The sequence below is a fragment of the Pongo abelii genome, chromosome 19, assembly GCF_028885655.2.
Source record: "Pongo abelii isolate AG06213 chromosome 19, NHGRI_mPonAbe1-v2.0_pri, whole genome shotgun sequence".
Taxonomy (NCBI): Eukaryota; Metazoa; Chordata; class Mammalia; order Primates; family Hominidae; genus Pongo; species Pongo abelii.
The window spans coordinates 68,038,210-68,050,242 of NC_072004.2; the positions used below are offsets into that span (position 1 = coordinate 68,038,210).

The following is a 12,033-nucleotide window of genomic DNA, read 5'->3' on the forward strand; positions in this document are numbered from 1 at the left end:
GGCGGGGCGGCGGCGGCGGGCAGGCGGCGGGCGGCGCTGTCAGTGCGAGGCGGCGAGCGGAATGCAGCGGCCCGAGGCCTGGCCACGTCCGCACCCGGGGGAGGGGGCCGCGGCGGCCCAGGCCGGGGGCCCGGTGCCGCCTGCTCGAGCCGGGGAGCCCTCGGGGCTGCGGGTACGGAGCGGGCGGGCGCGGGGGTCCCGGGCGGCGGGAGCTGGGCCGGGACGGAGCAGGGTTGGGGGGAGCAGCCAACTCAGAACTCGCGCGCCCGGCGGCTGGGAACTTTGTGTCACCCCTGACCGGTCCCAGGACCCGGGAGGAAAAGTTCGTCCCGGCGCCGACCGGAGAGGAGGCCTGTCCTGAGTCCGTCGGTGCGGGGCTGAAGTTCTGGGTCCGTTTGGAGCGGGGGTGGCGGGTGAGTTGCGATTCCGCGGGGAGGGTAAGGAGTGGCCTGTCCGTCCCAGACTCGGCTCCCATCACCGGTGGGTGATGGGCATGCTTCTAGAGTCCACCCGGGCCAGGGCCCGGGGGCGCGCTGGAGAGCGCAGGTCCAGCCCGGCCAGGGATCAGCTGGAAGGAGGAGGCTCGGCCCGCTGTCCCCCCCGGCCCAGGTTCTGTGATACACTCCGACTCGGGCTCTGGAGCAGTCAGTGCATGACAGAACTTGGGCCCGGAAGGACCTTCTGCACCCAACGGGCACAGCGCCCACTCGGGGCCTGCAGTGGAACATCTGCCTGAGAGTGGACTGGGCACCCGGGTTGGCCCATGTGGCACAGGGTTGGGCAGAACCAGCTGTGGACCTTGAGGACTGGGGTTGCTGGAGCCTGAGGATGTATCCTAGGGCCAGCAGATCCCATAGAGACAGGGTGTCCACCTTGAGTCAGGGGCCAAACGGAACTCTCCTCTCCGGTGTCAGTTGCAGGAACCTTCCCTCTACACCATCAAGGCTGTTTTCATCCTAGATAATGACGGGCGCCGGCTGCTGGCCAAGGTAACCTCTGACCCCACCCATGAGGGACACAGTTCCCACCCAGCTGACACTCCTGTCTCAGGAGAAACTCCACTGTGATCTCTGTGAGTCAGGGCAGCTCAGCTTAGACCCCTCCAGAGGTCCTTCTCATCCTCCTGCCGTGTCAAGGTGCTGCTCCCTGAAATGAGGGGTCTCCTCTGTTTCTACTCATGTTCCCTGAAATGTTTCCTCATCATCCTGCTACTGGCCAGTTGGACCTGGGCATGGGAAGGTTCTGCCTAATGGGTCAGTGGAGTGTTGAGCCTGGGACCCAGGAGTCTTAGTCCCCAAACCCCCACACAAGTTCTTTTGTTCTTTGGGGTTTGTCTCTAAACCTCCTCAAAACCTCCACTTTTGTTCTACAGCTTGGTAAACACTAACGATTTAGTCTAAGGAGTCTAAGGATTTAGAACCAGATGGGATTTGAGAGACTGTATAATCTAACTCTTTAATTTCGTAGATGAAGAAAATGAGAGGTAGAGAAGCTAAGTGAGTTGCCTGGGGTCACAAGTATTAATATCCTAACAGATCCAAACCAAATTTTATTTATTTACTTATTTAATTTTTTCACTTCTCCCATGTCACACGTTTCACAGGCAAACTCAGGTTTTTTGACATGAAGCTCAAGGTGGTTTTCACTGTACCCCCATTCAATTAGCTGATATCTATCCTAGCAAACATGGCCTGAGCAAACCAAACTAAAATAATCCAAAAATAAATTTCTACTGTCAACACAATTAATTGTAGTGGAGCTATAGCATCTGCATTAGCTATGAAATGCATTATAAGGCCAGGCGTGATGGCTCATGCCTGTAATCCCAGCACTTTGGGAGGCCGAGGAGGGCAGATCACCTGAGGTCAGGAGTTCGAAACCAGCCTGGCCAACATGGTGAAACCCTGTCTCTACTAAAAATACAAAGAATTAGCCAGGCATGGTGGTGGGCGCCTGTAATCCCAGCTACTCGAGAGGCTGAGGCAGGAGAATTGCTTGAACCTGGGAGGCAGAGGTTGCAGTGAGCCGAGATCGCACCATTGCACTCCAGCCTGGGCAACAAGAGCGAAACTCTGTCTCAAAAAAGAAAAAGAAAAGAAATATGTTGTAAGGCCAGGCGCAGTGGCTGATGCCTGTAATCCCAGTACTTTGAGAGGCTGAAGCAGGTGGACTGCTTGAGCCCAGGAGTGCCAGACCAGCCTGGGCAGCATGGCAAACCCCATCTCTACAAAAAAAAAAAAAAAACGAAAATTAGACAGGCGTGGTGGTGTGCACCTGTAGTCCCAGCTACTCGGGAGGCTGAAGTGGGAGGATCGCGTGAGCCTGAGAGGTTGAGGCTGCAGTAAGCCATGATCGAGCTACTGCACTCCAATCTGGGTTATAGAGTGAGACCCCATCCCAAAAAATATATTTTCTGTTTGTTTATTTGGAACTGAAAGTTTTTTGTTTTTATGGCATTCAAATAAGCAGTGGCCACTAGGGAGATGGCTAATCTGCCTGCGGATTGAGTACTAAGTGGCAAAATCCACATCCAGAAAATTGAAAACTGAGCTGACCACACCTTGCCCCAGCAGATGGTCAGAGGTGGATCAGCAAGGCCAAAGGCTCTTGCTCCCTACTGATTAAGAAACTGAGTCAGAGAGAGAGGGTCATCATTCCCAAACAAAAAACATTAATTTAGTTATGGGATATGTGTGGGGAATTGTTTCTTAGATATTTAATCTTCACTATAACCCTGTCTGCAGTCAGACCATCCTTAGTGCTCAAACCCAGCTTTGGCCTCACAACTGTGAGATGTTGGAGAAGTTACCTGACTTCTTTTTTTTTTTTTTGAGATGGAGTCTCGCTCTGCTACCCAGGCTGAAGTTCAGTGGCGCGATCTCAGCTCACTGCAACCTCCACCTCCCGGGTTCAAGCGATTCTTCTGCCTTAGCCTCCTAAGTAGCTGGGATTACCGGCACCCGCCACCATGCCTGGCTAATTTATTTTGTATATTTAGTAGAGATGGGGTTTCACCATGTTGGCAAAGCTGGTCTTGAACACCTGACCTCAGGTGATCCACCCGCCTCAGCCTCCCAAAGTGCTGGGATTACAGGCATGAGCCACCGTGCCAGGCCGTTACCTGACTTCTTGATGCCTCGGTTTCCCCATCTGTGTAATGGGGATAATAAAGTAGCATTGTTATTATCGTTATCATTGTTTAAGAAGGACTCCTAGTTTTGCCATCTTTCCTGTAGACTCAGGGTGCTGTAGAATTAGTGTGCCCTAGTGACCATGCCAATCCTTAGCACCCTGCACATCTGCTGAATGTACAAGATCCTCCAAGAAACCAGGAGGGGACTCCAAAAGCAGGCCTCAATATCCCTCTACTTTTTGGGACTTTCTTTGCTCAAAATTTGTTTTGGAGGGGGCCGAGCACAGTGGCTCATGCCTGTAATCCCAGCACTTTGGGAGGCCAAGGTGGGCAGATCACCTGAGGTTGGGAATTCGAGACCAGCCTGACCAACATGGAGAAACCCCGTCTCTACTAAAAATACAAAATTATCTGGGCGTGGTGGCACATGCCTGTAATCCCAGCTACTCAGGAGGCTGAGGCAGGAGAATTGCTTGAACCCGGGAGGTGGAGGTTGTGGTGAGCCGAGATCATGCCATTGCACTCCAGCCTGTGCAATAAGAGCAAAACTCCATCTAAAAAAGAATAATTTGTTTTGGAGGAAGTAGTCAGCCTGCAGGCCTAGGGTGCAGTAATGGAGAGATGGGGCAGGGAAGCAGGATCTCGCTTGCCCAGCACCTACTCTTTCCTGCCCCCCAATCTAGGGAGGACCCAGGCTGTGTGGAAAGCTATGGTCCCTTCTCCTTCCCTTTCTCATAGTATTATGATGACACATTCCCCTCCATGAAGGAGCAGATGGTTTTCGAGAAAAATGTCTTCAACAAGACCAGCCGGACTGAGAGTAAGTGTCCCCCTCTTCCTCCAGCAGACTATCAGATGCATACTGTCATCTTCTCCATCTGGACACGTCTGTCCCCATCAGCCTTGCACACCCACAGGCCATTTCCCTTTCTTCAGAGGCTTTTTGTCCTCTCCTTCCCAGCTGTTCTCCACTCCCTTCCTCCAGGGAACCTCCACTCCCTGTCGCTCTCCAATTCCCCCAACTACCCAACCCCCCAGCATCCCCAGGCCTCTCTCTAGCTGAGGAGGCCAACTGTGTTGTGGTCCAAACCTGGATCTAGTCCCAAGGTGCTGCACAGGGTGGGAGCGTGGGCAGGAGGTAAACTGGTCAACAACTAGGCTTGTTGACTCCTTGGCCTGAGACAGTCCCTAGAAATAGAGTAGCAGATAAGGGGAAGGACATGGGGCTGCCTGATGGTAGTGTCCCTAGTGCTGGTCTTTCCAAGGGTTCTCTAGAAAGGGGAGAAGGAAATAGGAGAGTCACAGAGTCATACATGAGGAGGAGAGGCTAGGCTGGGACCAGGCAAGGTGGCCAGGACTGAAAGCTCCCTCCACTTCTAGGTGAGATTGCATTTTTTGGGGGTATGACCATCGTCTACAAGAACAGCATTGACCTCTTCCTATACGTGGTGGGCTCATCCTACGAGAATGAGGTGAATTCAGGAGGTTGGGGCAGTAAGAAGGGTCTGTCTATGGGGAAATGTTCTTATTTGGAATCTGGGCTTGAGGCTGGGACCTGGAGGCTCACCATTGGACCCCTCCTTCTAGGCTCCATGGGGTAGAGGAGGGCAGCCAGAAGGGTTCTTTCTGGGACAATGTGTATCTTCGATGCCCCTTAGTTTCCTTGGGAACCAGGAATGAAGTAATCACTTCATCTTCAAGGGAGGCTTTGTCCTTCTTAAACATAACTAGAGAAGGATACACTCAATGTCTCCCAGTGGAGAACTCCAGTTTCCCAGCCCAGACACATGGAAGTTCCCTCTAATGTCACACTGCAGTCAGTCTCCAGCCCAGGCCTCTGAAACTCTCCATTGCTGCCCACACAGGTGGGCTCCAAGTGCTTCTTTTGACCTTCTCAATCTCAAACTCTCGTTTTCCTCCTCCCATATCTGCCCATCCCAGCTGATGCTCATGTCTGTTCTCACCTGCCTGTTTGAGTCTCTGAACCACATGTTAAGGTGAGTGAGGTACTCTGCCCTCCGAGGCCCCTTCCCCCCAGCCCTGATATGTCACAGGACCCTTCCTCCCTGTTTTTCTCCTGAAGTCCCCACAAGACTAAGATAATCCAAAAAGAAAAGTTCACAGTCGACACAATGAACCAAAGTAGGGCTGTGCTATAGCATCTAACCTAGTTGTGAAATGCATTTGGGGTCCTGTGGTGGGTGTCAAGGCCCAAAGTATGGGAAGTTGGACAAGGTAGGGTGTAAGCAAGCAGAACTGCCCTTTGCTCAGAAATGCCTTGCATGGGCTCTGTGCTCACTGCCCTTCACATTCTCCTTCCCAGTCCTTGTTTGGTGAGGGGCGAATGAGGCAGTCTTTGGAGAGTGGGGTCAGCCTCACCTAGGCAGGGACTCAGTTCCTCCCAGCCACAGGGAGGCTCAGGAGCTTGTGTCCACCTTCAGGAAGAACGTGGAGAAGCGCTGGTTGCTGGAGAACATGGACGGAGCCTTCTTGGTGCTGGACGAGATTGTGGATGGCGGGTGAGGAGGGGACAGTCAGGGACACTCACAGCAGGAGTGCCTTTGAGAATCATCAGCCCCAGATGGCACCCAGCATGGCTAGAACTCTGACCAACTTCTCACTCCCTTCCCCCAGCATATTCCCAGGGATCCCATTCCCCTACCCCTTCCCCTTACTAGCGCCCCACTCATGAAGATAGAAGTTGATTTCAATGTTAGCCAAAGTCAAGCCAAACAAGAGAGTAACCTGATGTCAAAACTATGGGAGACTGTTGAATAGGCAGGGTTTGGGGAAAATCCAGTTTGGTCTCCAATGCCCAGGGGAAGCACTGGCACAGATGCTGGCCCTCTCTGGAAGGACTTCAGACAGTCCCACCAGCCCCACATGTCCTGCTCTTAGGGCTCAATTCCAACACAAGCTAGATGTGTGACCTGGGTCAATTACTGACTCTCCCCAAGGCTTACTTTCTCCATCTTTAGGATGGCGGTAATAAGGGATTGTGGGGATTAAATGAGAAGATACATGTGAAGCTTGTGGTTCTCATTCAATAGATGTTGCCTCCTATTGGTATGCTAGTATATTCTTAGGAAGCTAGGAGCTCTTTTGAGAAAAGTTGGCTTGTGAATTTCCATCAGGGGATCAATATTCAGAGAGAAAAAGAAGTTCTGGCTCTGGGGCAAAGGATAATAAAATTTTTTTTTTTTTTTTTTTTTTTTTTTTTTTTTTTTTTTTTTTGAGGCAGAGTCTTGCTCTGTCACCCAGGCTGGTATGCAGTAAGTAGCGCAATCTCGGCTCACTGCAAGCTCCACCTCCCGGGTTCACACCATTCTCCTGCTTCAGCCTCATGAGTAGCTGGGACTACAGGCACCCACCACCACACCCAGCTAATTTTTTGTATTTTTAGTAGAGACGGGGTTTCACCATGTTAGCCAGGATGGTCTCGATCTCCTGACCTCCTGATCCGCCCACCTCAGCCTCCCAAAGTGCTGGGATTACAGGTGTGAGCCACCATCCCCGGCCAATAGGAATTTCTTGAGCTCCTTAAAAACATACATGCCTCTATCATTACATAATTTTATACATTAGGAAACAGGCTCAAAGGTTCAAGTGACACGCCAGAGGTCTCTCACACAGCTAAGGAGTGGCAGGGCCAAGATCTAAAACCATGTGAATAGTTCCAGGGGCCAGGCTGTTTCCATGGCACTGTACTGGACTGCCTGGGGCACTAAGGAATGCCTCCTGCACATTTCTGGGACCCAAAAGGGAGTGGGGTAACGCCAGGTTTTGGGGAGCCAGAAGCATATACAATTTAGTGCACCCTCTTGAAGGAAAACTTTACACAAACACACACAAAACTATGAATGCAAAACAAGATGCAGGGCTCTGGATGGCTTGTGCAAAGGAGGATGCCTGAGGTGTAAGCTTCACAAGCTTCCCGTCTTTGCCTCTGAGGAACTCAGTTTCCTGCCAAGAAAAACTGGGGAAGCGCCAGTCGGGAGGCAACGCCTAAACTGGAGCCTTGGCCTGGGATGCTCTTTCTTTATGGATTACAGGACCCCTGGTTAGGGAGCTTGGGGCAGGGGGTGCTCAGCCCAAGGATGGGGCCTGGAAGAGGCTCCCAAGAAATGTTTGTCATTTCCAGTGATTTAGTAAAAAAGAAAAACAAAGCTTCTGCCCTGGAGGAGTCTCACTGGGTAAGGAGGTATACTCAGATCCTGTCATCTTTGTCCTGCCACAGTGACAGGCCCTCGTGCCCATGTACCCTGTACATAACCCCAAGGCCTCATGAAGGAGCGCCTGCTCTCTAAGAAAAGCTACAATATTTGGGTCTATCAAAAGGGAAGTTTTTTGTTTGTTTCTTTGTGTGTGTGTGTGTGTGTGTTTTTGAGACGGAGTCTCGCTCTGTCACCCAGGCTGGAGTGCAGTGGCGTGATCTCGGCTCACTGCAACCTCTGCCTCCTGGGTTCAAGCAATTCTCCTGCCTCAGCCTCCCAAGTAGCTGGGATTACAGGCGTGCGCCACCACTACCGGCTAATTTTTTTTTGTATTTTCGGTAAAGACGGGGTTTCACCATATTGGCCAGGCTGGTCTCGAACTCTTGACCTTGTGATCTGCCCACCTCAGCCTCCCAAAGTGCTAGGATTGCAGGCATGAGCCACTGTGCCTGGCCTAAAAGGGAAGATTTAAAAAAAAAATTTTTTTTTTTTGGACGGAGTCTCACTGTGATGCCCAGGCTGGAGTGCAGTGGCGCGATCTTGGCTCACTGCAACCTCTGCCTCCAGGGTTGAAGCGATTCTCCTGCCTCACCCTCCCGATTAGCTGGAATTACAATGTATGCCACCATGCCTGGCTGATTTTTGTACTTTTAGTAGAGACAGGGTTTCGCCATGTTGGCCAGGCTGGTGTGGAACTCCTGACCTCAGGTGATCCACCCGCCTCGGCCTCCCAAAGTGCTGGGATTACAGGCATGAACCACCGTGCCCAGCCTTAAAAAAAAAAAAAAAAAAAGGGAGGAAGTTGGGGAGAAGGTAGATGCTGATTTTTGGAGTTTCATTTATTTTATGCAGGGCATGACCCCATGCCATAAAATAACCATTGCAACAAGATAAGAACCCCCAGGGCCTCCCTTCCTAACTCTTTTCACAGGGAATCCAACCCTATACCCAGAAGGTGAAGTGAACTTTCAAGAGCTCTGAGTTTTGAGAGTCCCTGCTTTTGACAACCTGATCATTCTAGACCAGACTGTTCTCATCCAGTTTCAAAGATTTTGCCCAGGGATGACAAAGCATGTGGACCACTGGGTTGAAGCATCAAAGAATCAGAGCTGAGGGCCCTCCATGCTGAGGGAGAGTTCTGACTTGAGGGCTATCAGTGGGAAGGGACCTGGAAGGTGGAGATGTTGCAGGATGCATTGGGAGAGGGAAGAGGCTTGGCAAGGAGAAGGGGCAGAGGGGAGGATTGTGCCACTGATTTGCCTCCTGGTTTTTCCTCTCATCTTCTAGTGTGATTCTGGAGAGTGACCCCCAGCAAGTGATCCAGAAGGTGAATTTTAGGGTAAGAGTCTTCCTGAACACCTCCTCTTTTAGGCTGCCCTTCCTGTCCTCCCTGGGAATAGGGCTGCTAGGGCCTAGATGGTAGAAGCCCAAGCTCCTCTAGCAGAAGCCAACCACTGGGCTGACACACTTGTTAGGGGTGGGATGAGCAGCAGTTTGTGGGTGGGATGCCAGTTAATGGAAGAAATCTTCCTGTCCTCTCCCCGGCTAGGAGCACAAGTACCTCACCTCATTCCTGGTAGGAAGTGTAGACTGGGGAAATAAATACATCCTCAAAGATGCACCAGGTGGCTGCCTTGGCCTTGAGGTTGGGGGTCAGGGGTATGGATAGAACCTCCCTGCCTTGTTTGGCTTTCTCACGTCTGGATGAAACCTTTCTTCCCATCTTTCTTCCCATCTTCCCTCACCCTCCATGCACCATAGCACAATCCCAGAGGTCCTGGCTTCCAAATGACAGGCTGCAGGACTTCTACTAAGCAGTGACACAGGTGCAGCTCTGAATCACCCTAACCACTGCACCACCTCACCCATACCCCCAAGCCCCTTTCCTTTACCTCCCTGACCCAGGACCCTCACGCTGGCCCTACCCCACCCTTTGACTCTGCTTCCTTACAGGTAGATGATGGCGGCTTGACTGAACAGAGTGTGGCCCAGGTAGGCCCCCCTGCATCTGCCTTGGCTAGAAATGGTCTAGAGAGATACTGGAGCAGAGCATCCTAGAGCATCCTAAGGGGACCCAGTGAAGTTATCAAGTCTGAAAAATCAGGGATGAGGAGGGAAGGGATGAGGCAGTGACAGGTCATATCTTGGAAAGACTCACTGGAGGCCTCCGGGCTCTCCAACTCGGGGGAGCTGGGTACTAATGGATGGATGGGCATGTTACTGTCAGCCCACCTCATCTGGCTTAGTTTAGTTGGATTGAAACTAGGATGAGCTGCCTACCTTGGAGATGGCTGGGTCACTTGTGCCCCCCAAAAATCTGGGAACTCAGGCCTCTGATGCGACCTCTACCGAAACCTGGAAAGGGTACCAAATAGGAGTTTGGCTCTTAACCCCTGTCCTTGCCACTTAGGGTGCACACTGGGATTGTTAAGGACTCTCAAACCCATGATAGGATCTGACTTTCCCCACTCATCACTTGTCACCTTGCCCCTGAGTGACCTGGCTATGGAAGAACCTGCCACAACCCTGCATGGTCTTATGTGGAGGTGCATGCAGAGTGTGAGGCCAGGGGGAGGTTCCTGGCTCTGAAGCCTGATCAGTTCCCCAGCTGCACAAACTTCCTGCTAGTTCAGGACGACTGTCTTGACCTCTCTTCTGTCCGCCTGCAGGTCTCTCTGCTCAGACTAATCCTGCTTGTATGGAACTCCCCGCCCTGGCGCTAACTCCTCGTGCTGTGGTGGCCCTACCGAGATGAGCCTGTGCCGTCTCGTGTGGAGTCCCAGGTGTGGTGCCCATTTTCCTGCACTGCCCTTAGCGCTCACTCTGCTTCGTCCTCCCCTGTGATTCCCCATGTTTCCTCATACCATGCTGGAATGAATGCAGCTGCAAGGCAATTTTCAGGGTGGAAAGAGGGTAGGGAGTAATGAGCAGAACAGATAAGAACACAGGTGCTCATGGGAGTCATCCCAGGGTACATGTTCTACCTTACCACCTAAAGCTGGGTGACCTAGGGCAAGTTACTCAACCTCTCTGGGCCTCACATAATAACAGGACCCTCTTCATGGAATTATGAGAATTCAATGAGCCAATGCATGGCAAGCTCTTAGCAGGGCTCCAAGCAAGTTACATGCTGAATAACCATCAGTATTTCTCCAAAGGGAGAAAGAATGAAAACACAGCATTTTTTATGGAATTCTTGAGTAAAAACAAAGGAAGCTACAGGTAGCCAATGCGGGATAAAATGAGGACAAAGTTAGATTCTGGCTAGGAGAATCAGGGGAACCCTAAGCCACTGCCCCGAAGAGAGGAGGGAGACTGTGCAGGAGGAGGAGACACAGCGTTCCCTCCTTCTCTAGAAGGGAATAAGGCTGAGTGGCTGGAGGGACAATCTGAGGGACGCACCTGGAGTCCTGTTCCCCTCTCCTGGTTTGGTATTGTGTATGCGTGTGTGCACTTGTATGGATTTGTGTAAGCACTGGGCTGAGACTTTCCACCAGGCATCCCACCGCAGGGTCTGGCTGGCCACCCTTTGCCAGCTGTGCCACATCAGCAGTGGGTTGGGGTGGGGTGTTGAGGACACATTGCCAGCCATGGCCAGAGCTAGGGGTTTGCTGAGGCGTCTGAGCACAGCGAGTGTCAGGCCTGGGCCCCGTGTCCGCCTGGACGTGGCACTGTGGGCGGGAACTCTCATGGCATGACAGCGGGGAGACAGGCTGCTGCCACACCCACGCTGCAGATGCAGGAGCCAGAGGTCTGGGCAGGCTTGGGCCTGAGGTGGGAGCTGGCTGCAGCCGGTTTGGTCTGCGCGTTCTGACTTGGAGGGTTGGCCGCGTTTAAGCCAAGTGGAGACAAGCTGCTGCCACCTAGTGACCGGGGGTTGCAGGGGCGCTTGGGGAAGGTGGGCTGTGGACCTCCCCATGACTGTGTGTGGAGGCATTTGACATTCTCAATTTTCTCTCAACCTCCCCCACCCCACCCCAGGTTCTTCAGTCTGCCAAGGAACAAATTAAATGGTCGTTATTGAAATGAAGGCTGCGGATTCAAGGCTCCCTGCCCCCCAGACCATTTCCCCAATCCTGGCAAAAGCCCAAAGATCCCAGGGTCAAGAGAGACCCCTTTGCATCCCCAGGTCCCTCCCGGAACTGACTCCTAAGGTCTCCAGCCAGGGATTCTGAGATGCAAAGGTTTGGCCTCAGGAGAGTCACCTCTTCTCACGGCCCTGGCCTTAACTCATATCTTAGGCATTCCTGGCCCCAGGGCCCTAATAAACCTGCTTTTGTCTTCTGCCGAGGATCTCCTTCTTTCTTGGCCTAGGAAGTGTGTGTGTGTGTGTGTGTGTGTGTGTGTGTGTGTGTGTGTGTTCAGATAAGGGCTCCTGCACTTTCTGTGGCTCATCGTGGGGATATCCAGTACCAGGGTGGGGCGTGTCCCTGTGGTTGTGTGATTGGGCAGAGATGTGGGACAAGGGAAAGGGGACTATTTAACACCATGGGGGGGGGGGGGGGTGCGACGCTGATACCACGGAGCCCCATGTGTGGCGCATACTGCCAGGTAGGGGAGAGCAAAATATGGTATCCCTATTTTGCAATGCAGTACATACATGGTAGCTCCGCTGGGGATTCCTTGAGTCATTTTTTCCATTCCCAAACTCCAGAAGGGAAGAGAGTTGAGGCTTCCTCTGAACAA

At 52.3% G+C, this 12,033-nt stretch overlaps 1 protein-coding gene across 3 annotated transcripts; it reads left to right on the forward strand.

The window, feature by feature from the left end:
* Window positions 1-6: 6 nt before the first annotated feature.
* COPZ2 (COPI coat complex subunit zeta 2) lies at window positions 7-11,635 on the forward strand. 3 transcript variants are annotated; one of them, XR_008519598.2, is made up of 10 exons: window positions 12-172; window positions 915-989; window positions 3,872-3,953; window positions 4,514-4,605; window positions 5,075-5,130; window positions 5,575-5,652; window positions 8,635-8,686; window positions 9,301-9,339; window positions 10,017-10,130; window positions 11,329-11,477. XR_008519598.2 is itself a non-coding variant. In XM_024234418.3 (9 exons), the coding sequence occupies exons 1-9, from the start codon at window positions 62-64 to the stop codon at window positions 11,374-11,376; spliced, it is 633 nt and encodes a 210-aa protein (XP_024090186.2). In that variant the 5' UTR covers window positions 14-61; the 3' UTR covers window positions 11,377-11,635. The 3 variants fall into 3 exon arrangements, 1 of the variants encoding a protein (XP_024090186.2); XR_008519599.2 differs by lacking the exon at window positions 915-989 and having other exon boundaries at window positions 7-172; XM_024234418.3 differs by lacking the exon at window positions 10,017-10,130 and having other exon boundaries at window positions 14-172; window positions 11,329-11,635.
* The last annotated feature ends 398 nt before the right edge of the window (window positions 11,636-12,033 follow it).

What these genes read in the sequence shown, in the direction of transcription:
- COPZ2 (XM_024234418.3), top strand. Translation starts at nt 62, where the DNA reads ATGCAGCGGCCCGAGGCCTGGCCACGTCCGCACCCGGGGGAGGGGGCC. An exon ending in CAAGACCAGCCGGACTGAGA is followed by an intron (nt 3,954 to 4,513) that starts GTAAGTGTCCCC and finishes CTCCACTTCTAG; the next exon opens with GTGAGATTGCATTTTTTGGG. An exon ending in GACGAGATTGTGGATGGCGG is followed by an intron (nt 5,653 to 8,634) that starts GTGAGGAGGGGA and finishes CTCATCTTCTAG; the next exon opens with TGTGATTCTGGAGAGTGACC.